The sequence below is a fragment of the Panthera onca genome, chromosome B2 (assembly GCF_046562875.1).
Source record: "Panthera onca isolate mPanOnc1 chromosome B2, mPanOnc1 haplotype 2, whole genome shotgun sequence".
NCBI classification, from domain to species: domain Eukaryota; kingdom Metazoa; phylum Chordata; class Mammalia; order Carnivora; family Felidae; genus Panthera; species Panthera onca.
The window spans coordinates 138,562,427-138,590,311 of NC_138343.1; the positions used below are offsets into that span (position 1 = coordinate 138,562,427).

The 27,885-nt window shown below is 35.6% G+C and overlaps 1 protein-coding gene across 1 annotated transcript in view; it reads left to right on the top strand.

The window, feature by feature from the left end:
- SCAF8 (SR-related CTD associated factor 8) overlaps positions 1–27,885 on the top strand; it is a 96,583-nt gene that overhangs the window by 45,220 nt on the left and 23,478 nt on the right. The window contains 10 exon segments of the mRNA XM_078447503.2: positions 6,288–6,449; positions 7,483–7,636; positions 8,701–8,831; positions 11,672–11,848; positions 12,933–13,012; positions 14,765–14,882; positions 21,824–21,955; positions 22,226–22,338; positions 23,781–23,974; positions 27,311–27,411. Coding sequence (XP_078303629.2) covers positions 6,288–6,449; positions 7,483–7,636; positions 8,701–8,831; positions 11,672–11,848; positions 12,933–13,012; positions 14,765–14,882; positions 21,824–21,955; positions 22,226–22,338; positions 23,781–23,974; positions 27,311–27,411 — 1,362 coding nt within the window.

The following is a 27,885-nucleotide window of genomic DNA, read 5'->3' on the forward strand; positions in this document are numbered from 1 at the left end:
TTCTTTTTTTCTTTTTGATAAGTCTGGGTAGGTGTTTATCAATTTTGTTAATTCTTTCAAAGAACCAGCTCCTGGTTTCATTGATCTGTTCTACTGTTATTTTAATTTCAGTATCATTGATTTCTGCCCTAATCTATTATTTTCTTTCTTCTGCTGGTTTTGGGCTTTATTTGCTGTTCTTTTTCCAGCTCTTTTAGGTGTGGGTTTAGGTTGTGTATTTGAGACCTTTCTTCTTTAGGAAGGTCTGGATTGCTATATACTTGCCTCTTATGACTGCCTTTGCTGCCTTCCAGAGGTTTTGGGCTGTTGTGTTTTCATTTTCATTGGCTTCTGTAGATTTTTAAATTTCCTTGGGGTGCCCGGGTGGCTCAGTTGGTTGAGCGTCTGACTTCAGCTCAGGTCATGATCTCACAGTCCGTGAGTTCGAGCCCCGCGTCGGGCTCTGTGCTGACAGCTCGGATCCTGGAGCCTGTTTCAGATTTTGTGTCTCCCTCTCTCTCTAACCCTCCCCAGTTTATGCTTTGTCTCTCTGTCTCAAAAATAAATAAACGTTAAGAGAAAAAAAAAAATTAAAAATTTCCTGTTTAATTTCTTGATTAAACCATTCATTCTTCACTATGGTGTTCTTTAATCTTGAAGTATTCATGGTGTTTCCAAATTTTTTCTTGTGGTTGATTTCGAGTTTCATAGCGTTGTGGTCTGAAAATATGCAGTGTATGATCTCCCATCCTTTTGTACTTGTTGAGGGCTGATTTGTGTCCCAGTATGTGATCTGTTCTGGAGAATGTTCCATGTGCACTCAAGAAAAATGTGTATTCTACTTTAGGATGAAATGTTCTGGATATATCTGTTGAGTCCATCTGGTCCAGTGTGTGCTTCAAAGCCATTGTTTACTTGTTGATTTTCTGCTTAGATGATCTGTCCATTGCTATAAGTGGGGTATTGAAGCCTCCTACTACTATGGTATTATTGTCAGTGAGTTTCTTTATGTTTTTGATAATTGATTTATGTATTTGGGTTCTTTCACATTGGGGGCATAAATGTTTACAATTGTTAGGTCTTCTTGGTGGATAGACCCCTTAATTATGATATAATGCTCTCTTCATCTCTTGTTACAGTCTTTATTTTAAACTCTAGTTCATCTGATATAAGTATAGTTACTCCAGCTTTCTTTTGATGACCATTAGCATGATAGATCCATTAATTTCAATATGCAGGTATCTTTAGGTATTAAATGGGTCTCTTGTAAGTAGTATATAGATGGGTCTTGTTTTCTTATTCATTTTGATACCCTTTGTCTTTTGATTGGAGTGTTTAGTCCATTGACATTAAGAGTGAATACTGAAAGATATGACTTTAGTTGAATTTTGTTGCCTTGTAGACTTGGTGTTTTTCTCTGGTCCTTTCTAGTCTTTGTTGCTTTGGGTCTTTTTTATTCTGTTTGTGTTTTCTCCACTCAAAGAATCCCCCTTAAAATTTCTTGCAACCTGAGGCGCCTGGCTGGTTCAGTCAGTTAAGCGTCCCAACTTCAGCTCAGGTCATGATCTCATGGTTTGTGAGTTCAAGCCCTGCATTGGGCTCTGTGCTGACAGCTCAGAGCCTGGAGCTTGCTTCAGATTCTGTGTCTCCCTCTCTCTTCCCCTCCCCAGCTTGCACTCTGTTTCTCTGTCTTTCTCAAAAATAAATAAATGTTAAAAAATTAAAAAAAAAAAAAGATTTCTTGTAGGCCTGATTCAGTTGTCATGAACTCTGTAGTTTTTGTCTGTCTGGGAAACTCCTTATCTCTTCTACTTTGAATGACAGCCTTGCTGGATTAAGAATTCTTTCTGATTCAGCACATTGAATATATCCTGCTGCTCCTTTTGGTCTGCCAAGTGTATGTGGATAGGTCTGCTGCGAACCTGATTTGGCTTCCCTTAAATGTTAAGGACTTTTTTTTCCCTTGCTGCTCTCACAATTCTTTCCTTGTCTGTGTATTTTGTGAATTTGACTATGATATGCCTTGGTGATGGTCGGTTTTTGTTGAATCTGATGGGATTTCTCTGTGCTTCTTGGATTTTGATGTCTGTGTCCTTTCCCAGACTAGGAAAGTTTTCTTCTATAATTTGCTCACATAAACCTTCTGCCCTTTTTTCTCTCTCTTCATCTCTGGGACTCCTGTGGTTCAGATACTATTCCTTTTTAAAAAGTCACTGAGTTCTCTAAGTCTTGTATCATGCTCTTTTGTCTTTGTTTCCCTCTTCTTCTGCTTCATTATTCTCCATAATTTTATCTTCTAGATCACTGCTTTGCTGCTCTGCTTCATCCATCCTTACTGTTGTGTCCATTTGATATTGCATCTCAGTCATAACATTTTTAATTTCATTTGGACTAGATTTTACTTCTTTTATCTCTGCAGAAAAGAATTCTTTGTTTTTTTTCAACCCCAGCTAGTATTCCTATTATCGTGATTCTAAATTCTAGTTCAGACTTCTTGGAACTTCTGAGGTTGCACACTTTGGGAAAACTTGAATCATCAGAAGTCTCAAAAATGACAGAAAAGTAGTGTGTTTACCATCTAAAAGAAGATACCACTTATTCTTTACACTTATTTTGTGTTTCCAATTTAAGTTATGTAATTAAATGTTGTTTCCTTAAGTAATATGTAGATTGGTTCATAGCAGTAAAGATCTTGTAGGCTCAATTATATACGTTTAGTATTTGTTGAACCTTCCTTCCCAATCTTTGTAGCTTTTATTTCCTTTTATTGTCTTATTGCATTAGCTAGGACTTCCAATATGATATTGAAAAGCATTGGTGAGAGGGGCATCCATACCTTGTTGTCATCCATACTTGGTCTTAGTGGGAAAACTTTTAGTTTTTCTCCAGTGCGTATGATGTTAGTTGTAGGTTTTTTATAGAGCCTGTATCTCTGGATCATGGACTTAACACATGCTTCTTAGTTTTTCTTAATCCTTCTTAGGCAGGACAGGATGGCTATAGTAGACTGGAGTTGGGTATTCTTCCTCCAGGTCATTGAGGCTCTGGTTAAATAGATTCTCCTGAGCGCATACCTTCTTAAGAACAGAATGCTGCTGGCTATCTCAAAATGGTTCCTTTTCTCCCCCTTCTGCCAGAAACAGGAGAGGATTTTTCTCTGGTATTCACTTTGAGAACTCATGTAGTGTCAGGTATGGCCGTGTCCTGGGAACAGCCCTTTACTACATGCTTTTGTCAGCATCCTTCAGTGCTTTGCAAGTACACCCACGTGCTCCTGGTTTTACCATTCTAGCTTTGTTTCCTTTAATGTTAACTTTTTGATTTTTTTTTAATGTTTTATTTATTTTTGAGATAGAGACAGAACATAAGCAGGGGAGGGGCAGAGAGAGAGGGAGACACAGAATCTGAAGCAGGCTCCAGGCTCTGAGCTGTCAGCACAGAGCCCAACATGGGGCTCGAACTCACAGACTGTGAGATCATGACCTGAGCTGAATTTGGACACTTAACTGACTGAGCCACACAAGCGCTCCTAATGTTAACTTTTAATAGCTGAAAATGGCAGCACAAATTCTAATAATAGAATTGTTATATAAATGCTATGTGTTATATAGTGCTGATCTAGCTGCGTTTCAGGGAGGAGACAAGCTGAGAGTCTCCATGCTGCTCTGCCATCTTGATTGCAGTCTCAGTGTAATGAATCATTAGATTATTTAATAGTTCATATATTGCAAAGTATGTGGTCCAAGGAACCTAGAGAGTATTTTTGTCAAAAAACCCTGACTTTGATGGTATTCACATAATAGCTTAGATAACATTAGAATGAAAATCACAAAATATGTTCAAAGATGCATTCTCCCTGTGTTACTGCCTTTCTCTCCCTTTAAAAAGGGCTATTTCTGAAGCACAAAAAATTAGAAATTACTAGAATGTAGTTTGAAGATGTTATAACTGAAAACTCAATGTGACATAAGTTTATGCTTATTATTTAAAGAGTAAAACTTTCTCATACCAGTGGAAAGCCTTAAGAATTACTGCATTTTTAGTACTGGAACTTGAAGAGAAAATTGAAAAAACATTTCACATTTTTGTTTTTAATTTTTCCTTAGGTTTCTAGTTGCTGACTTAGCTAAGTTTACCAATTATTAAGTTATTTTAAAGCATGAGGTCATACTTAAGAATTTTTTTTTTTGTCATTTTATGTGACTAATAGTACCTAATCTATAAGTGAAGGAAAATCTGTCCCACATTTTAATGTATAGTATATCTAAAGATCCTGTGGATGAAGAAATGTTTTTTTCCCTTAGGCCTTACAGCTTATTACTAAACTGCTAATATATTTTTGAAGCTTTGGAATCTTCACAGTAGGCCATAAAGGTCCATTTATTATCTTATATACTCATGATTCTTCTGTGTTGTGAGTTTGTAATCTGAGTGTTTGTACAAATCAAAGAAAAAGATGCATTTCTTAAAAATTTAGTACATTCATTACTTAGCATTCAGTATTAATTTCTGAAGTTCTTATGAGCAACTTCTAAATTCTGTTCAGTCTTACTCTCAGGGTAGTTAGTTATATGAAATATTTCAGATTATTTTGTCTTTAGGAAAATTAAAATGCCAATAAAATACTTAATAAATAATTATTAATCACTTATCTATATTTGTGGCATTAGGGAATAGATACATTTTAACAAAATGAATATCCTGCTTTTCATTAAATTAAAAAATTTTTTTCTCTTTACTAAAATACATTTTTTGCTTGGTTAGGTTTCTGTTTCTTTGAATGTATAGTAATCAGGAAAATAGCCTTGGCCAGATACATGAGCTCAAGGACAAATAATGCTCAATGTTTTTGGAACTTGAGGGAAAACTATTTCAGACTTTCAAAAACCTTAACTTTCAACCTTTAGGTAGGTTCAACTTAAAACTTCATTATCCAAACACCAACATTATTGCCCTTCTATGAAATATTTCAAGTTCTTAACAGTCAGAATGTTGCAATAGATACTGTGAATTGGTGCTAAAGGACTCCTCATTTTCTTGAGTAAATAAGACTTTAAGGATAATGTTCTTGAAGAGTATTTGAAAGGGGGTGCCTGGGTGGCTCAGTCGGTTAAGCGTCCAGCTCTTGGGCTGTGCACTGATGGTGTGGAGCCTGCTTGGGATATTCTCTCTCTCTCTCTCTCTCTCCCTCCCTCTCTCCCTCCCTCTTGCCCCTCCCCTACTCACAGTGTCTCTCTCAAAATCAATAAACTTAAAAAAAAAAGAGTATTTGAAGGAACAAATGAAGCATCATCTTGTCTTTTTGCAGAATGGAATCGCTCATTGCCTCCATTGATAATGCCATTAGAAATGTGTGTGTGCGTGTGCGTGTGCGCGTGCGTGTGTGTTGGGGGTGGATTGAGGTACTTGAGTTTCCAAGGATTTTTCAAGAATGTAATTGTACTTTAGTGCCATATATGATTGCCAGGAAGTTACTTTAGGTGACTTACCTAATTACACCCGAAAGTTGAACCTTGCAGCCATGATTCCATGTTAAGTAACATATGCTTGAGAAGCAGGTTTTCTTATGCTTCTGGATATAGGGACAAACCAGGAGCAGTAAGCTTAATAGTAAAAGGAGTCTTCATTGTGCTCACTTGACCAGATAGGCTAGAAAAGCTTCTGGCAAGAAAGTAGGAGGCTTATATTATATTCCTCAATTTGGGTGGTGGATAAGAATGTTGAGAAACATTTATCAGTGGAGTAGCTTAAAAATATTTTTATAGGATAGATTCTTGTAATCACAATGGTAGTTTCTTATCTTTCTTACAGGTGTGGTAGTTGAGAAAACTTTTGAGACTTTAGGGTCGGTGTATATACAGTGTTATAGTTTGTCTTGTTATTTGTTCCTTCCTTAGTACAGAAACCCCTTTGTTACACATTTCAGATGAAGTTTAATACATGTTGGCCATGCTTTTTTCTAGAGCTCTTTCCTAAATTTGCTGCTTCCTTCCTTGTGGCTTTTCAAAATCATTAAAGAAAAAAAATTTTCTTGTAACAGTGCCTTATTTATTCTTTTATTTGTCATCCAAGCTAGTTATGCAGTACTATTACAGAACTTAGGTGATTGGCAGTTGAACTGGGTGTCTGGAGTAGCCAAAGTAGATTGTTTAAGATGCTATTCTAGAGACAGATGGCGTGGAATAGTCAGTGTCTGAATATTCGTTATGTCTACATAAGCATTGTTTCTGTACTTGTATAGGATTTATAATGAAGGTTACCTTCCTTCTCATTATTCCTTCCCTTCTTACTCTTCTTTTTTCTATCAGTGTAAACCAGAATACAAGGTACCTGGACTTTATGTTATTGACTCTATTGTACGACAATCTCGACATCAGTTTGGTCAAGAAAAGGATGTGTTTGCACCCAGATTTAGTAATAACATCATTAGTACTTTCCAGAATTTATATCGTTGCCCTGGGGATGACAAGGTATGCTTTTTTTTTTTTTTTTTTAAGTCATTACATTACCTTTTGGTCTTAATGAGACTCTGGATTATCTTAATTTATGATTTTGTTACCCTTTAAGTAATTTTGAATTTGAATATTTAGTTATTACACTATCCATGTTCTGAGATTCTTAGAATCTTCTGAAAGTGGAGAGATGTAGATGATTTTGCTAATTTTTAACTTATTGAAGCAGTTGGTTGGTGTTAAACTGGCTATAATAAGCTTTTGGAAATACACTAAAAGCTTATTTATTTGCACACAAAACTAATTCAGTGTTTTGATATTTGACCTGAGCTGATATGCACCTATTAAGTGTCTATGAAACGTGGGTCTGCCAAGCAGTTGATAGAAAATAACTGCATTTATTTTGTTATGGTGGAGTTTCACCAGTGCCAGAAACCACACTGCTGCCTGCCAGTCTGAGTGAATAAATATTCCATACCACATAAAAAGAAGGCTTTGGAACCTGACAGAGAATAAAAAAGTTTATGTGTGTCCAAAGATGTTAGAATTTTACTTATTTTGGATGCTGATTTGGAAATTTAGTAATCTCTTCTGATAGGTTGATTGCACTATTAAATTTTTAAAAAGTCATGTAAGATAAGGACTTTGTCCTGAAGTTCGTTATTTGTTTAAAAAATAAAGTTAAAATGACCTGTAAATACAGCTTTGGTGCTGAGATGAATCCTGATCACCTCAGCAGCCTGAACGCAGTCTCCAGCCAGCCCTAACCAGCGATCTCCTCAGACCTCACATAGAAGCTGGAACCTAGTTGCCATTCTTGCCTTTCGCTAAATGTAGCTTTCATTTGTCTCGTATATCTATCCAGATGAACCTTTTTTTCCAAGTGTGTTAAGCAGATGCAAAATTACAGAAACATGATTTCAGAGGTGGAAAGGACTATAGAAGTATTTGAATCCGTCCTTCCCATCCGCTGCTCAAATAGTCTCTGAAATGACTGTGCTAAGGCTCTGAAAGCAAAAAATTAAAATGTCATTTTTCTTTTTACCTCTAGAGTAAAATAGTGAGAGTATTAAACTTATGGCAGAAAAATAATGTGTTTAAGAGTGAGATTATTCAGCCTCTTCTGGATATGGCAGCAGGGATTCCTCCCCCGGTTGTCACACCTGTTTTGGCCAGTACTACTGCTGCTATGAGCAACACCCCAGGTATGTTCCTTCCTTAGAGATTTGTTCTCTGAATATTCTACTCCTGTTTTTCAGGTGATTATTCATACGTAAAATAACTGTTTGACAGTGCAGGAGAATTTATCTAGCATTAGATAACTGAAAGGAAATGTAATTTGAAGGAAAAATAAACTCAGATTATATATTTGTGTGTAATTCTTTTCTAAAAATGTTTTAAATCCCTAGTAACAAATATAATGAATGTTGGGAAATTGGTTTGTCACTTAGGTTTTTTTCCTGGTTTAGGCTGCCTGTAGTCTTTTAAACTTGCATGTAAATCACCTCAATATTCACAGTCTAGTAGGGGAACTTACTATTTATAAGGAACCCTGAAAAAATTATTTAATGGAGCCAAGAATACTTTCGTAATAATCTGAAAATCCTGTTTTTTGAAGTATATTTAAATGACATTTAAAATTTATAATAATTTAAGTATTAACATTTGGTTTATATTTAGTTTTTGTTGTGTATGTCTGTGTCTATACACCTATACATCCTTGTTTGTTTTTTTTTTTTTAAGTTTATTTACTTAGAGCAACCAGGGGAGGAGCAAAGAGAGAGAGGGAGAGAGAGAATCTCAAGCAGGCTCTGTGCTGTCAGCACAGAGCCCAATATGGTCTATGAGATCATGACCTGAGCCGAAACCAAGAGTTGGACATTTTAACTGAGCCACCAAGGTGTCCTCATATACATCCATTTTAAACAAAAATAGCTTTATATTATACATACTGTTTTATATTTTTAAAAATTATATTTTGAATATTTCCTCCTGTCATTGAATCTTCTTCTATAGTAAGATTTTTAATGACTTCTAAGCATCGTAGGCTCCTTTAAAGTAGTAACTTAGTTAATGAGGACAAGTATGGACAGATCCTTTTGGTATTTTTTTTTCAACCTACCTAATTCTGTAATTATACAATAAAATAAAAACATTTATTTAAGTTTGTATATATTTTATAAAAGTGACAAAGCAAATCTCTCTGCCTTTCCAAGTCTTATTTATTTACTTTACATATTTGTTTGGGTGGGTATGTCTTTTTTAAAAGGAACGCCTGTGACACCTGTTACTCCAGCCAATGTTGTCCAGGGTCTGCCCGATCCATGGGTATCTCAGATAACAAATACAGATACACTTGCCGCTGTAGCTCAGATCTTACAAAGTCCTCAAGGCCAACAGGTGAGCATTTTTTTTGTTACATGAACAGTGATTTAGAGCTCATTTTCATAATGTACCACCTAAATAATACGTGTTCTCTTATTTTGTAAAAATGAGATCACACTAGTACTCGGTAGCTTGCCTTTGTTTTAAATTTAGTAAAACATCGTTATATGTGCTGTTCTATAAAAAATGCATTTTACGCTAAAATATTGATTTAGCACCTAGTTTTTGCCAAGCATTATTAGATGCTGTTGTTACTCCGCTGACAAGACAGGGAGGTCTTCTGTCTTGGGAAAGATGTCTTTCTTAAGTATAAAGCTTTATTTAGATAGTGACACATAAGTGAAAAGAGTGAATTTTTAGAGGGACTAGGTTTTGGAGAAGGGGTCAGAGTTAGGGAGGGTAGCCAAGAGAAGGTGTTTTTGAGGAGTGGCATTTGAAATGAGACTTTGAAATGGAACTAGTCATGGTAGGATTTGAAGATAGCTCATTCTTAGCATCTCCTTTTTTTTTTTTTTTTAACCTGTCCTTTAAAAACCAAATTTATTATGATCTGTGCAATAAAATCCCCCAAACTCTTTTTCCAGATATTCATAAGATTTCAGCCACCCGTAAGTTTTTGTTTAAATGTCACCTCACTAAGTCTTTTAAAAAGTGATTTAAAACTGCACATTCTTAACTGCACATTCTTTCACCCCCATACTTCTTTTTCCTATCACCTGCTTGCCTTCTTTCTTTCTTTTTTTTTTTTTTTTTAAAGTTTATTTTAACTTATTTTGAGAGAGAGCATGTGTGCAAGCAGGGGGTGGGCATGGAGAGAAAGAATCCCAGGCAGGCTCCACACTGTCAGTGCAGAGACCAGTACGGGACTCGATCCCACAAACCAGGAGATTATGACCTGAACTGAAATCAAGAGCCGGATGCCTAACTGACTGAGCCACCCAGGCGCCCCTTTTCTATTACATTATATAATCTATCTTGTATTACATTATATAATTTACTTATTTTGTTCATTCTCTGTCTCTTCCCACTGGAATGTATGAAGGACATACATACAGAAGGACGAGGAGTTTTTTGTTGTTTTGTTCACTCATGTATCTCCAGTATTTAGGTAGCAGATGGTCAGTACCTTGTTGTAGAATGAGTGAATAGTGAGTGTATAGAGCATAACAATGCTGGGTACACAAAAGATCTTTTAGAGTTGAGACGTCTGGAGGATCAGATGGCCTGTGTATATAAGTTAACGATGACAAATCTGAAATGGTAGACCTAAATGTGGGACATGGGTTTCAAAAGACAGAAATGGTAGGCTGAAAAAGAAAGGGCTTAGCAGTGTGGAATTGCCACAGATTTTTATGTTGAAGTCACTTGATCTGAATGGTACTTTAATGGATGAGGGGGGAAAGAAGCCTAGAGATAGCAAGTATTGGTAACAGCGATAAAGGAAAGGAAGTAATGAATATGTGAAAATAGAGTAGTAGACTCTAAAAGGACAGTCTGAGAAAAAAGGGACTATTCTAGAGTTTTAAACGTGTAAAAACGAATGGGGAAACTGAATTGGGTATTAGATAAAATTATCAAATTATTTTATTTTGTGATAATGATATTTTGAAAATAATTCATAAAGAAAATGTTCTCATTTAAAAGACACCTATTCAAATAAATAATTTTGGCAGGAGAAGTGATTTTTCCAGAAGAAATAGTACAAAGAATTTCCAGATGAAATAGTACAAAGAAAGTTAAGAAGACACAGTAATCGGTAGAATATGAAGTCTGAGTAGAGGGAAAAGTAGGGTGCTGCGGTGCTTTGAACCTGACTGAAACAGTAACAGTGCTGTGTGGAAAAATGGGGATGTCAAAAGAGATGTGTAAACCAGAAAATATGATATTAACCCCCTTCACTCCCCCCCTCCCTGCCCCCGCCCCACCCTTCCTCCTCTCACTACCTTTCATCCTCCTTCCCCCTCCCTCCCTCCGTCCTGTGTGTTCTGGAGCAGTAACTCAGCTGTCATATATTTTTGTATTACTTTCTTTGCTCTCCCATTAGTAGCTCATAGTAGTTGTTTATTTGATAGCCAGATGACTCTAGATTGTTTCTTATGTTGCTGTTTTTAGATAGGCCTGAAATTACTTACTTTCGTCTTGGAAGGCTTTTGTACCTTCTCCCACTGTAAATTGATCTTCACTTAAACAGTACACATTCATTGTTTCTATTCTGAAGTGATAATTTTCAGATTCAACCCAGGTTTAGATCTTGATTAGGAAAGTATTAATTACTTGTAAGATGTACGTAGGGTTTATCTAACTATGAAATATCTTCAGGACCTTAACTGTTGTTTCTGCTTTTTCAAAGGATGAGTGAATAGGAGGAACAGGGATTTGCTTTCAATAGTTGTTGGCACTATTCACCTTTAATTTCCTTACTTCGAGACTGCTCCAGGGGACAGATTTCTTACTTTTTCTGCTTTCAGGAGATGTGTTATCTGATGAGAAATCTGAAAGATAGCAGAAGCAGTTGTCACTTGTTCTTTTACAGAGATGAAGGAGTTTATTGAAGAAGGAATGAAAAGCTTAATGAAAAAAAAAAAATCAGTCTGTGTCTGACGAGTTCTTTACCTGTTATGATATGACCACTTTATTAGGCTTAAAGTTCAAGACTTCCCAGAAGCACAGAAGACCTATTAAGGATTTTTTTTAAATCTTTTTTTTTTTTAATTGTTGTTTTGAGTTCATATAAATTTTTATTTTTCCAAAGACTGTAGGATGTAGAATTTTATTGACTGAAAGTTTTAGGTGGGTATTCTTGCAAATAAAACTCAGCATGTGTTCGTAATGACTTTTCCTTTTTTCCCTTCCAGCTTCAGCAGTTGATACAAACTTTACAGCTCCAGCAGCAGAAGCCTCAGCCTTCTATCCTGCAGGCCCTGGATGCTGGGCTGGTTGTGCAGTTGCAAGCTCTCACGGCCCAGCTGACGGCGGCAGCTGCAGCGGCCAACACCCTGAACCCCTTAGAACAGGGGGTGTCTTTCAACAAGGTAGAGATTACGTTATCAGATCTGTTCTGTAGGAAGTGTTCCATTGTATATGCTATCGTGTGGATTCTAAGTCTGTAGACTACGTTTTATTATAGAACTATTATAATATGCATTGGACCGTATAAGACATTATGAATTTTACAAAAAGTTTAGGCTTCCGAAAGAACTCCACTTAAAACATTTAGAATATTCTCTTTTCACTGAAGTTAACTAGTTGGTAAAATTGTTTTTTCACCGTTGAGGCAAATGATAATTTTCTGAATTTTTGAATTTCTTTTATGGATGTTACAAATACACTAATTTTCATGTTCTATGTTGTAAAATTTTAACTTGCTAAAATTATAATTGTTCAAAATGTGGAAATTCAAAGGAGCACTTCTCTACAAGTTGTCAATATGCTGTAATATTATGATAAATTGAGGCCTGACTATAAAGAATAGTGGTTTTAAAGTTGAAAATCATTCATGTGTAATTTATTGTGTGTTAGCCTCAATAGTCTTGTTAATTATGGGACTATTAAGATACCTTGGAAGTATTACCCATATTATTTGTGCTTCTGCTGCTGTATTTTTTAAGGAAAACAAATGTTGATTTGTTTTGTTATTAGACTTTTTTAGCTAGCACCTTAGTCTGAAAATAAATAGCTAAACCACATAAAAAAACCTTTAAATCGGTCATGTAAAAGATAATAGAGCATCCTAAGAAGAGAAATGTACTAGGAATAAATCCATTGATTATAGTTGCAGATGTTTTTCAATCAAGCTTTATTCTCATTGGGAAGCCACTTAAATATTTTAATCCCAGTCTTTTATAAAGCATCAGTATTTATTCCGTGTGTTGTGATTTGTTTTATTACATAAGGCAGTGTATGTCAGAGTACTTTAAAATAAAGATCCACTCAGTTAAATGCTTTGTTATAGCATAACATAAGATTATATAAAACATTTTTGTATTAAATGGTACAGGTAAATTAATGGGATGTTACTGACATTCAGAATAGCATTAGTAACATATTTTCATGTGAAGCACTTTTTAATTTGTCTTTCTCTTTTTTTTTTCCTCCCCCCGCCTCCCCGCCACTTAGAAGTTGATGGATAGGTTTGATTTTGGGGAAGATTCTGAGCATAGTGAAGAACCCAAAAAGGAAATTTCAGCTTCTCAACTGTAAGAATTCTTTCTTTATAACTATAAACTTTTCCCATTACTGCGATAAACATTGGATGGGACATTGCCTCCTGAACCACCAAGTGTACTGTGAATAAGTTGGGATATAATTTCAGGTTGTTGAGCACTCACACTACAGAAAGATGGTGGGGTTGTTGTCTTGTTGCCTCCCTCTATTATTTGGACTCTCAGATCTTTGCAAATATTTGGGATATATCAAAATTCTTTACAGGGAAATTGATAGATGTTGATAAATCTAGTTGTGATATTTTCTGTCTGTATTAGGCTTTATGTTATTTAATTCAGTTGTAAGAATATTTTAAATAATAGGAAAGAAGCTTGCTTCTAATGTCAATGACTACTTCTAGGAAGTCTGCCAGATTCTGGGAGTGTTTCTGACTAAGCAGGAGTAAGGATTAGGACTGTAGGGACTTCATTTTTTTTTTTAAAGATATGGATTGTATATTTTTATTTAGATTAGTGTTTTTTATTTTTCTCAAACAGTTCTGTGCAGCCCTAGGTTCTTGTGGGTTTGAGAAAAGACCAGTGGGGAAGAGGATGTTGGAGAGTGGGGGTGTAGAAGTTGGGGGTTTGGAGGAGGGGTGATGAATGGGGAGAACACCTCTGGGAATCTTGTTTTGAGCAGAGGTTATTAATTTTATATATTGGGATAACATTTTTAAAAAACATTTATATACATAAAAATACAAATATATCCTTTTGGTAAAGATATTCTACTTGAAAAATTAAAAACTAATGTTTTAGATTGTGAATTATAAAGTTAGAGGAGAAATATTTAAGATCATGTTAGATCAGTGTCCTGAACAATGTAAGAATCTCCTTTAATGGTTCTGATAAGGTGTTTTGTAATGTTTTATTTTTATGCCTTATATGATGAGAAGTTAAATAATTTCTTGTTACTGAGTCTTGTATGATTTACTTAACACACACTGATCCGTTTGGCATTCTGAAGCAAGGAAACAAATTTGCTCCATTATCTTTTGAGACATAGCCTTTCAATATTTGAAGTTAGGTATCATTCTTCCCCTTAGGTTTATTTGCTCCAGATGAAGTACACTTTTTTTCAACTGTTTCAAGACTTCTCACCATCCTGATTGCCCCTTTTGGGATGCCCTCTTTTTTGTTCATGTCTTACCTTGTGGCACCCAGAATTCCAGGTGTATTCCAGGTGTGAATTTCCCAGAGTATAGTTAAATTATTATTTCCTCTTACCTAAATACTGTTTCTGTTAACATACCTAATAATTTGAATGCTTTTCTAAAGAAAGCAGATTAGTTTTATAAAGTTTATGGTCAATTACAATTGTAGATTTCACATGTACTGATTGATAGACCATTTCTCCCGCTATCTTATAGTTAGAGAAGGAGTTAAAGTGACGATGTTTAAATACTTTTAACTGTTTTTATGTGTTTTCATTGAGATTTTCTTAAAATGCTCTAATGTAAAAAATACTAATTTATATGCATTTAATAGCTTGAGACCATAATAACAGATCTTCCATCAGAGTATCTTTAACATGTTATCCATCTATTGAAAGACTATTGGAGAGGATCTTTCTATTTTAACATATTAATGTTCTGAGGTATTCCATTTTCTCTTAATATTTCAAAAGTAAACATTATAGTAGAGTATGTTTCATTTAATTGGCATTGGGGGAGTTGAATATTCACTTATTTTCATATTATCTTTACTGGCTTTTAAAATGTATTTCCATTTATTTTTTTCTTCTAGTTCTCATGTTTCAGAATCTGTGAACAATTCAATTTTTCATCAGATAGCAGAACAACTACAGCAGCAAAACCTTGAACATCTCAGACAGCAGCTCCTGGAACAGCAACAGCCTCAAAAGGTTTATATCTCCATCTTGTGGTCTTTAGAGTTATTGCTGCCTGTATTCTGTAAAATGTTGTTTCTCAAGGATGGTGGTTTTTCTTCAACTTTATTACAAGATCAGCCTTTTCAGAACCTTTATATTTTTTGTTACCAGAATGTGTTCTGGATATATGCATGTGCTCGGTACACTCGAGGTGGTGTTCTCGTATTACAACTTGAAACTTCACATGCTTTCCTCTCCGCTCAATTCCCAAACAAGGTCATGATGATTTTGCTTCTGTTGATGGTGATGATGGCAAAATAGATTGCTATTTTTAATTAGGCTATTATCGTGTGGCAGGAGGTTTGTGAGGCATGATAACATTTAATGCTGTGAGATAGATTTTTGATGCCCATTGTACAGTACAGAAAGTTGTACCTTAGTGAAATGAAACATCCATTGCAAAAATATACATCTAATATCATATATCATTAGTCCTAAGATGCATCATTATTTTATGTATGGCTAAGAATTTTTAATCACTTCAAAAGTACAACATCCCATGGAGTTACAAGAATCCTGTAAATTACAGGGATAATATATGAAGAAGAATCGTATCTTAGAATTGATAAAGTGGCAAAGGCAGGGTTAATCCATTACAAAGCCTATTTTTGCTCTATATGAGAAATACAGATATAAACTGTTTAAATAAGACTGTTTTCAAATCCCTACCCCCCCCCCCCCCCCCCACCACCCAATCACACTTTTTCCTAGTATCTAAACGTTTTGGGGGCGCCTGGGTAGCTCAGTCGGTTGAGTGACCAACTTCGGCTCAGGTCATGATCTCACGGTTTGTGAGTTCGAGCCCAGCGTCGCGCTCTGTGCTGACAGCTTGGAGCTTGGAGCCTGGAGCCTGCTTCAGATTCTGTGCCTCCCTCTCTCTCTGCCCCTCCCCCACTCATGCTCTGTCTCTGTCTCAGAAATAAACAAACATTAAAAAAGAATTAAAACTTTTTGGCACTAAAATAATAGTATAAACATTTTTAAAATACGAGTGATACATTGTTAGACAAATGATATATATGAGATGAACAAAAAAGCATCTGGCCTCAAGTATTCTCTTATCTAATGGAGCACATACATCTGTATGAACACAGGGAAGAATTCTAGTTCCTGTGATGGTAGAGGTGCAAGTGAAGGATAGTAGAAATGAAGACAAAAGAGTTCCTTAAAAAAAAATTTTTTTTTAATGTTTATATATTTTTGAGAGGGAGACTAAGCACGAGCAGGGCAGGGGCAGAGAGAGGAAGACACAGAATCTGAAGCAGGCTCCAGGCTCTGAGGTGTCAGCACAGTGCTCAACGCAGGGCTCGAACCCGTGAACTGTGAGATCATGACCTGAGCCGAAGTTGGATGCTTAACTGACTAAACCACCAGGTGCCCCAAAGGGAAGAGTTATTTTAGATTAAAGGTATGGCAAACATTTGAGACACTGCTGGGATCTGAACTTGTCTTTTTCATGCAAACAGTAAACATAAAATGTACATTAATGGTATTTGCTAGGTTGGAACTTACACCTGGAGTTATGAGAATGGAATTCTGCAGTATTTTATGTCAGGCAGATAGGTCTCCCTGAGCATTCAGAGACTTAAAGGTAGAGTACAATGCAGAACATTTGGATGTTGTTTAAAGAAAAGCACAAGTTGTAAATCAATGGAAAAAAACAGGTTGTCAGTGATATAATAAAAAATCACAGAGCTGTCAAAGAGACGGGATAATAGTGAAGGAAAAGTTTATCCAAACAACAGATTTGTCCAGCTATAAATGTGACAGTTTTGATTGTCTTAGATCTAGTTTCATTTTAGGAGGTTTAACAGAAGCAGTAAAATGAAGGTAGTACTTTTAAAATTAGCACCCAAATTATTGAAGTGAAAATTACTAGAAACTTGAGAGAGGGCTATTCTGTCTGAAGAATCTCACCAACTAAAGAAAAACAGAACTCTGGTCTCTTAATTATCCTATACATTATCTCCACAATTTTATTTATTTGTTTTCCTCCACAGATTTAAAGGATACAGTAATATCCTTTTTTTACATTTTTTTTTTTAATGTTTGTTTATTTTGGGGGGAGAGAGCGTGAACAGGGGAGGGGCAGAGAGAGGGAGACACAGAATCCAAAGCAGTCTCCAGGCTCTGAGCTGTCAGTACAGAGCCTGATGCAGGGCTCGAACTCACAAACCGCAAGAACATGACCTGAGCCCGAAGTCCAACACTCAACCAACTCAGCCACCCAGGCATCCCAGTAATAAGATCCTTTTGAAAGAAGTAGATGTTCTTAAAAGCTTCTGTTGTTCAAAAATGAGTGTTAAAGAAAGGGAGTAGTGGAATAAAAGCAACTTTTCTAATATATCAGGTGGATAATGTTCAAATCCTATGGCAAATTTAGAATCAGAAAGTGTATCAACAGAGTAGCCATTCAATTTAATAAAGTGTGTAATTGGCAAACCAGTTGCCTTAGTGTGTTTAAGATAGGGTGACATGTGCAGAAAAAGGAACCATTTTGTTCACCAGTGAGCTCATTCTGGCGGCCTAAAAGTTTTTATGTCTCAGAGAAAAGAGTAGGATTGCTGGTGCCACGCCATTCATTGCAGCCCTGACCACACCTGCATGCAGGTTGAGATCTCATGTCCCTAACAAGAGAAAACCACTGAAAACAGAGCCCTTCCAGGGAGTGACCGAATTGTGAAGGGAGTGATAGTCATGTCAGAAGGGGAATGATTGCTATTGTCTTGAGTAAGTTATAGATCATGATATTGGTAATTGTTTTATCAGGATATTCAGAAGATGTCAGGACAGCTATAGCTCAAAATGAAATGCTGACAATGAAAATAGTATGACTAACAAAAAGGGCTTTTAGAAGAATGTTAGGAATAAAACAATTATGGAAGATTCAACAACTTAATGAAGAGCTGTCATTATGTAACTTACTTTGATTCAGTAATTTTTTATATAGGAGAATATATGGACAAAGTAAATTGAACATGATGAAACCTAAGATGGGTGATAGTATTAAGAGCCTTGAGTTGATGTCTTGGCTCACATAAATTGCATTTCATGGTCTTGAGGTTGTAGGATTATAGCATAGCATATGGGGATTTCAGTAAAGCCTTTGATGAAGTCTTTCCTGTCACTTATACAGAAAAAAGTGGAGGAATGGGGATCTATAACTGATTAAAATGTGACACTTAAGTTTTTATTTTTATTTATTTTTAATGTTTATCTAGAGAGAGAGGGTCTGCAAAAGTGAGGGGAGGGACAGACAGAAAGGAGAGAATCCCAAGCACTTTCCACACTGACAGCTGATCAACACAGGGCTCGATTCCACAAACCATGAGATCATAACTTGAGTCGAAATCAGCAGTTGGACGCTTAACCCATGGAGCCATCCAGGCATCCCTGAAAATGTGACATTTAATGAGTGTTAATCCAACCTCGAAAGAAGTCTCTACTGGCTGCCATTAATCCTCTTCTATTTTTTTAGTATTGATGCTTTACATGAGGACATCATTGAAGCAAGTAGAGATGTATACCAGGACGTATACTAAAGATGTATACCAGTATATCAGAAAAACAGTCATTTGCCACCTGGGTCCAATGGATCCTTTTTAAATATACTTGGCATCATCTTATAGATAATTTACAGAAGTGAGGCTAAAAGAGATAGGGAAGAAAACTTGAGTAATTTTAATATATGTAATTGAAATGCCACCAATTAAATTCAAATGTCCCATGTTCTTGGGGCGCCTGGGTGACTAGGTTAAGCATCCTACTCTTGATTTCTGCTGAGGTCGTGATCTCAGGTTTGTGGGATTAAGCCCCACTTCAGGTTCTGCACTGACATCAGGGAGCCTGCTTGGAATTCTGTCTCTCCCTCCCTCTCTCTCTCTTCACCCCTCCCCTGCTCTCTCTCAAGATAAATACACCTAAAAAAGTGTCACACGTTCTTTTAGCAAAATAGAACAGTCCAGGTGCTTGTTGCACAATGGTGCAAGATAAAGTTCTTCTAGTTATGTGACTAAGTAGATGAAAAGACCCTAGTTTTGTTCTTAGAGACACATTTTTCTGCCATTAGTTTTGGAGTTTGAGAAGTACATTTAGGATGTGGTCGTCTGAAAACTCATAGTCTCATATTTCACTTAGATATTAAATTTCACCATCATCATTGGAATCTAGAATGCTGCTCTTTCTTTGTATTCATCTTTATTTTGTGTAATAATTATGAACTATGTTCCTCTATCACTTTTCTCCTCTTTGCCATTATGTACAGAAATGGAAAAATCTAAATATTCAACCGTGTTCCAAGGAGAGCTTAAAAGCAGACTACAGAGATAGTGTCTCCGTTTTTATTTATACCTTGAAATATACAGTATTTTTAGTAACACAGTAAAACTGGATGATGATGATTTTATTGCACTGTTGAATTACCCTTCTTGACAGTTAATTTGCTTTTGCTTTTGTGTATTATTTTAGTCTTTTTTTTTTTTTTTTTTGAGAGAGAAAGAGCAAGAGAGAGCACGAGTGGACGAAGGGCAGAGAGAATCTTCAGCAGGATCCATGCCCTGCATGGTCGATCTCATGACCGTGAGATCATGAGTTGAGCCGAAATCAAGAGTCAGATACTTAACTTACTGAGCCACCTAGGTGCCCCTATTTTAGTCTTTCTTGAAATAATTGGGAACAATTGATGAATTATAATAGAATAATTCTTAGGATGATGAAATAGCAAAATGTTTCAATATATATAGGAATATAAGACCTCTAAGATCCCAAAATATATCTTAGATATAAAAAAGGATCTAGTGGACTTAATGCTGCTAATTGCAAGATAATAGGATGAATTTTAGTTGAATTTTTAATGTAAATTTTCTCTTCATTCTTCACAAGACCTTTAAGAAAGAATAAAGGTCATGAAATCACAGTCTTTCCAAATGGGTAAAACTAAAAAAAGCAACTCAAAAACTAAAATTAGTTGTGGTGGATCTTGGTGGTTATACCAAGAATTAAGCATTAAATAGAAAAATGGGGTGAAAAACAAGGGTGGGTGGATACAAAGCTTAAGATAAATGGAGAAGTAAGAAAAATCTGATGTGAAGAAAATATGCGTACTGAATCAGGACCAAATAGAAGACTCAGGATGGAATTGATTATTCCTTGCTGTGTGAAAAATTCTATTGTTAGTATACTGTTGTAAAGACCTAAGCCAGGACTGTGCTTAAAAGGTTTTTGTTTGATTTGTTCTGGAAGAATATGCTTGCTTACTGACATTTTGGCCAGTACTGTGGTATGTGGTAGGTGTTTCACAGAAGTCTTCTAATTCCAACTTCAGCTTTATTTCTCAATCTTAAAAATGTTAGTTATCCTTATAGAACCGGTTCCTTCGTAAAATAAGAGACTTGGAACGGTTCTTTAAATGCTCTTTTTGGCTCTTAATTTTTATGTTTTTTTTTTTTTTTTCTTTCAGATTAAATGTCATTAGAGTAAGATTTTTTTTTTTTTTTTTTTTAAACGTTACTCAGGGTGTGCCTGGTTGGCTCACTTAGTTAAGCATCTGACTTCAGCTCAGGTCAAGATCTCGCGTTTCGTGGGTTTAAGCCCTGCATCAGGCTCTGTGCTCACAGCTCAGCCTGGAGCCTGCTTTGGATTCTGTGTCTCCCTCTCTCTCTGCTCCTCCCCTGCTCATGCTCTGTCTCTCTTTCTCTCAAAAATAAATAAACATAAAAAATATTATTAAGATATAATTGACATATAACTATGTAAGTTTAAGGTCTACAACATCATGATTTGATAGATTTATGTATCCCAATTAGCTGACACCTCTGTCATGTCATAAAACTATCATTTCTTTTTGTGGTAGGAATAGTTAAGATCTAGTCTCTGAGCAACTTTGAAATTTATAACGTAGTCACTATGCTGGTATTCCTCTTATAGATGGGACTGAAGTTCACAATTCAAGTAACTTGTTCACAATCACAGAGTCTATAGCAAGGGAACAGACTTTTTGAGTTGCTCTTCTCTGTTAATTATTACAGTAACTCCCAGCTTGTGTACTGCCAGGAACTGTTTTTACTGATCTTCAACACCTGTGAAGATGTTTTAGGAAAGTTTATGTAGGGAGACGTTTTCATAATTAGTTTCCTCATATTTGGTTAACAGCATAGTATATGTAATTCCTGAATCAGGTTCATACTAATAAATATCACATAAGCAGTGTCGCTATATCATGTTGCTGTAAATCTAGTCCCAGCAAAAAAAGGGGGGGTAAGAAGTGTTCAAATTAAAGTGTTCCTTTAATTAGTCTTCATTGCCTAACTTTTATTAGTTTCAGAAATGTTTTATATATCAGAGTAATTCTTAATATTATTTTGCAAATTTCTAGAGATGGAGGTTGAGGAAGGCCCAAGTTAGGAACTGTTTTACAAGATCAGTTAATTTGATAATGGTATTTGAGCTTTGCTTTGCCTTTATACATGTAATATATGACTTTGTTCCTTAATATACAATATTTTAATATTAAAAGTATTACAGCATTTTAATTTATAGCATTTTATAAAAATGCTAATTGCCATTGAAATTCTGGATTCATTTAACTTAGTGGCATTATATATCATTCATGATATAATCCCTTTATTTTTGAAAGTATAATGTTTATATTTTTCCACAGTTTAAAAATTTGAAGACCTACTTGCTCTTACCATTCCATTCTAATATATTCTTTTCACTCATTTATGGAGATGTCCCATGCTCTTAAGTAAACTTGGATTTCTACAAAACTGTAATTTTAGGTTGATTAACATGGGATTTCTATATGTGTTGGGCTCCTTTTTAAAACTTTAATTGTGATATGTGCATGTCTAAATTCTTTTGTAATAATATGCGTACTTTCCTAATGTTTGTGTGTTTGTATCCATTCTCAATAGGCAACCCCTCAGGATAGTCAGGAAGGAACATTTGGATCAGAACATTCAGCATCACCATCACAAGGGAGCAGTCAACAGCATTTCCTCGAACCTGAAGCAAATTTGGATGATTCTATAGATATTCAGCAACAGGTAAAAAGTAAACATTTCTCTGGGTCAAAAATTTTTTTAATTAATTAGAGAAAAATATTATAAAATGTAATAATTTTTATTGTATGTGAAATATTTTTATGTAAAATAATGGTACTGTCCTAAGTATTACTTCTCACACTTAAGCTCCACACTAACCATTTTACTATTAGGCATTGATGCTACTATGGTGAATATTTTGTAAGGCAGAATTGTCAATGTATACTGAAATTTCAATCAGGCATTTTGTTTGCCCTTCTTTTGACTTTCAAGGACATGGATATAGATGAAGGGCAAGATGGAGTGGAAGAGGAGATCTTCGAACAAGAAGCAAAAAAAGTGGCTGTTCGCTCAAGATCAAGAACACATTCACGATCTCGTTCAAGGTTCTACAATAATACTTAAGAATAGCTGTGTGTGAACTTTTAAAAGTTGGCTCTATTTCCTTGTATCAATATTAAAGGAAATGTATTTCTTAGAGTGACATCTTATATTCTCTCAGAAAGAAGTAATTAGAATATCAAAAACAGAAAAATACTTTTTTCTCTTTTTAATCAGATATATCTGTTGCCATTTATTTGAATAATATACATTAATTGCAGCCATATCATAAGAATGGGATTTTGGATTATACCTGATTTTAGTTAGTAATATTATGATGACACCCAGCTTAGGATATTATTGCCTCTGAAAACTGTTAAATCAAACTATAGAGGAACAGTATTAGAAATTCCATTATAATCCTTATATTTTGTTTCATCTTATAATAATACCAAAAATGATCATAAAAATAAAGCTATAAGAATTATCTTTGTAAACATTAAACATAGTATCAAATTGTAAAATATATAATTTTTCTTTGTGAGTTTCTTTTGTGGGCTTTTCAACATAGCTGAGACTCATTAATGTACATGCTTATTCAGATTTGAGTTGAAGATTCCTTAACCTGTTAATTCTCATGTACATGTACATTGTTTTTACTACATATTGTCTTAAAACTTAAAGTCATTAGTTTCCAATATAATATACCCTATTTTTTGCACAATAATACCCCTGGGAATCTGAACAGTATATGCTGGAAGAGGGGCAGTATCTTTGACAACTTTTTCAGTCATTTCTTATATGTTTCAAGAAGTTATTTGTATTTACCTCTTATAAACGAGAACCTGTCAGTTCACCCTTCTCTAGACCCATCTCAGTCATTGAATAATCTTGCTAAAGCAATGACAGTGTTAGAGCTGAAATCTTAGCAGACACTTTGTCTTAATAATATCTCCTTATTCAACATTTTGAAGCAGTGCAGTGGCTATGGTTGATAGGAAAAAAAGAAACAGTGTTTCAGTATCACCTTATATTCTAAAGTCAAGCACCTTGAAATTTGAGAAGTTAAAAACTTAAAAGCAGAATTCTTGAATAGCTAATGGTCTGTTGGAAACATTCTCTCTTCTCTTATTTTAAAAGTGTAACATCTCACTCACCTAAGGAATCTTTTTATTTCTTCAGATTTTTATCCCTATTCTTAACTTTTGTTTGAAAAATGAGTTGGAAGAGACTAAGGAAAGTAAGGCCCTTAGTGGAGTCTCATTCTTTTCTTCCCGGTCTCAGTAAGAATCATTGCAAACAAACATCTATTACTAGTGTGGGCCTGAGCAGTACATAGATTTGAGAAAATGCCTGTTTACTTCACTATACTTAAACATTTTTTAAGAGGTAGCTAAATATAAGATATCCTTGTGTGTGTGTGTATTTTGTTCTTACCTAGAAGTGAGAAATTTGATAGAAGAATAATACTGTCATTAGAAGTAAAATAAGATTTTTTTTTTGGTAGATCGCCAAGGAAACGAAGGTCTCGGTCGCGATCTGGTTCTCGAAAGCGTAAACACAGAAAGCGATCACGCTCACGCTCAAGAGAAAGAAAGAGGAAATCATCACGTTCATACTCAAGTGAAAGGAGAGCAAGAGAAAGGGAGAAAGAACGACAGAAGAAGGGATTACCTCCAATTAGATCTAAAACATTAAGTGGTAAGTGACATGCTTTTACAAAGCTTTGGTTTCAACAAATATTAAGAAAATAATCAACTGGTAAAGTTAACTGTATTTTTAGACTTCTTAAGAAACCAGAAAGTCGTTTGGTAAATGAATAATTTTATCCTTGGTTTTTGTAGGAGAGAGTAGGAAAGAAAAGGAAGAGCAGGTTCTACTGAAACATATCACTGAGAATTCTTTTTTTTTTTTTTTAACGCAAGTTAGAAAATTTAGAACTTTAATGATATATAAAGTGGATTCGGCCTACTGTCTATTACTTGGACACTGTGATTTCTATTCATAGTGTTGTAACCAAGTATGACCACCAGGTCTGGGGAGTAATTATTGAAAGAATCATGTAAATTTTAATGCTAATTATAAACTTACTGGATCAGCTCTGAGGGAGAGATTCCCATTGTACAAACTTTCCCTCCTTTATGTATTAATCTGTAATGTATAATTATAACAAATTTGGTGATTGTGAGAGTTTGAGGGAGAGTTCACTTGGTGGGCATGTGAGTAGTAATTAGTGCCAGATTCTTCCTGAAGATTCCTAGTGAGTTATGATTTCTAAGGTGAACAAACAGACTGCAGAGGGGCAAAGTACATGAAATGGAATAAATTATCATTCTCTTAACATCAGAGAATCAGCTGAACACTGATCTGGTTGTCTGATTTCTCGAGGTTTCCAAATAAATTCTTTGCCATGAGGTAAATAATTGGTATAACTTATCCTGGAGCATCCTGGAAATCTAGGCTTATAATTAAAGGCAGCATCCATCTTATTAAGTTCTGGCAGTTTGAGCAAGCTGATCTTGCCAGAATCTTACGTGATTACAAAAAGTGAGGTATTAATTTAATCATGTCGATATTCCTAACTCTAAAAGTTTCTGTTTGTCACTTCAGGGTGAGAAACCAAATTCAAACATTTTAGTGCTGTCTGATAAAGAAATACCATCAAAGGTGTGACCACAAAATCTCTGTTGTGCCTCCTCCTGTGATTACTGTTAGGACATTCAGAATCACCAGTTTTAGGATAGGGCTTTTACATTCAGTCTCTTTCATTTAGTTCCTCACTTTACCTGTCATATTACAGCTGCTACCATTTACATAGTTAGTGACCATGGAGTTTATTTTCTGTTATGGTGGGGGGTTTTTTTGTTTGTTTGTTTGTTTGTTTATGGGTAAAACACAGTAAGAAGATTCAGAAAGTACATAAGAAAATACAGTGAAAAGTAGGGGCACCTGGGTGGCTCAGTCGGTTAAGGGTCCGACTCCAGCTCAGGTCATTATCTCACAGTTTGACAGTTCGAGCCCCGCGTCGGGTTGACAGCTCAGAGCCTAGAGCTTGCTTCGGATTCTGTGTCTCCCTCTCTCTGCCCCTCCCCTGCTCTCTCTCTTTCTCTGTCTCTCAAAAATACACATTAAAAAAAAAAAAAAGAGGAAAGAAAATACAGTGAAAAATATGTCCCTCATTTTTTTACCTGAAAACTCTCTTTACCCTGAAGCAATCTCAATTTCATGTGGCCCAGCACATTTTAAACACTTAAGATAGTATTTCCCTACCATTGATTCTTAGAACACAAGCGTATTTGTGACTAGTTCAGTGGATATGAAACATCAACAAGCAGTAATGTTCTAGGAATCTATGTCCTCTCCTCCTGGGATGAGGGAGATTGATTATTGCTTTTTGGATTTAAAAAAAAAAAAAGTTGTCTGTGGGAAAAATTTGTAGAGACTACCTTGAAACAGAGGAAACATGGAAAATATGTCAGGGAGATTAAGTTAAAGCAGCTGTGATGTGGTAGACAGAATAATGAAGAGGTGGGAACTCTTCAGTGAAAGAGGTCCAGAAATTTCCTAAGGGTTTGTGGTAGGCTGAATAATGGTCCTCCAAAGATACTCACATCCAGATCCAGATCCACGTGGTAAAAGGGACTTTGCTGATCTGATTAATCAGGATCTTGGGGTAAGAAGATTAACTCGGGTTATCCAGAAGGACCCTTCTGTGTAATCCAGGGGTCCTTTTAGGAAGGAAATAAGAGAGTCAGAAAAGGTGATGTGAAGAGGGAAGGAGAAAGATGAAGATAGGTAAATGCTCAACTGTTGGCTTTGACGATGGAAGTTGGAGTCATTGAGCCAAGGAATGCAGACAGCTCGTAGAAGCTAGCAAATTCTTCCCTAGAGTCTTCAGAAAGAATGCAGGCTTGTTGACACATTTTAGACTGCCAGAACTGTAAGAGAATGCATTTTTGTGTTTTAAGCTACTAAGCTTGTGATATTTTGTTACAGAAATAGAATAAAACTAACATATTGCTCCTGGAGACACTTGTTGAATATTATGTGTGTATAGGGTGAGAGTATGTAAGGGAAAAAATGCTACCAGGGAGTCTGTTAGCTGAACGATTCCTAAAGCTGACACTGGTGTGGAGAACATTTGAGTTCGAATAAACTGTAATAAAGAGACCTGGTTGAAAACCTTCGTTCAGTAGAGATCTTGCAATGGTCATCTCTTAGGGCGGCACTAAAATTAGCTATAGAGTAAAACCTGCTGTAGGCCTGCCCTGTAATAGATTAAAAAAGCATCAAAAAGCTGGAAACTTCATGTTTAAAAATGACATTGGTTTAACCTAAATTTATTGAAACTCCACAAACACATCAGCTGTTGTTAACGTTTTACAAGTAAGTGTCTTCAGGAAAAGAAAATGTTCATGGACGCGTGAACCGTACAGCTTAAAGTAGGTAAGATGTCCCATGTGTAGCTTTGTTTCTTAAAGGGAAGTGTTTTCCCATAAAGTATATTCTAAGTTTTTCATGATAACAGGTTCTAATTCAGCCTTTTCCCTTTTATATCTCCATGCAAATTGTTTCCTTAAGGATAAGGCGCCATCTTCAAATTCAACTGTTGATTAGAAAGAAACATCCACTTAATCATTCCAGCAGAGAAAGATTAAAGGTACACAGCTAGGATTGCAGTGAAGTGTTTTTGTGACTTTGTTGCACATTAGAATTACCTACAGAATTTTAAAACTCCCAATACCCATCTGTCATACCCCATAGCCCTTCATCTTTTAGAGTGAGACCCAGGTATCCACAGGTGATTAAAGTGTACAGCCAAGCTTGAGAACAGGTAACACACAAGAGGTTGATTCATAATAGATGTGAATGGATACCTGGGATTTTAGTGCATTTTAAGTGTAGCAGATAAAAATGTCACTTAAGTTTTAAATATCCATCTTAAATTATTGTTCTTAGTGCTTTTTCCTCAGCTGCTTGCAAGAAGTAACTGTGTCTGTGTGATTTAGAACGTTTGTCTCTTTTATGTCTTGACAGTATGTAGTACTACTTTATGGGTTGGTCAGGTGGATAAGAAGGCAACCCAGCAAGATTTAACCAATCTGTTTGAAGAGTTTGGACAAATTGAATCCATTAATGTAAGTATTACTTCTTATACAGTAGTTTATATAGAGGATTTTCACGCATACAAAGACTCACTTTGGTTCGTAATTAGCCAAATAGTGTCCTTTTTAATATTGCACATCTTTACAAAGATTATTTGACTTTAATCATTTCGTGTTTATTTCTGCTGCTTTGTTTACCTCAATTAATTTTGCCTATGTAGTGGAATTCTAACAAAATATTCTTAGGGGTTTTATAGCAGTATAGCACTTGGTTCCTAAAGTCATCAGATGTTTGGGTTAGCAGGAACCCTATGTGTGACCTAGTTTAATTCCTTTTCTTTTTTTATATAATGAAAATGAGGAAACTGAGTCCCAGAATTGTAATCACCTGCACATGAGCACATAGCTAGTATTGGAGACACAGTTGGACTTGGGGACCCAATATTTTGCCAGTCCACTCCCCTTTCCCCATCTCCCTCTGAGGCAAGAAAATCTGTGTGGCCACTG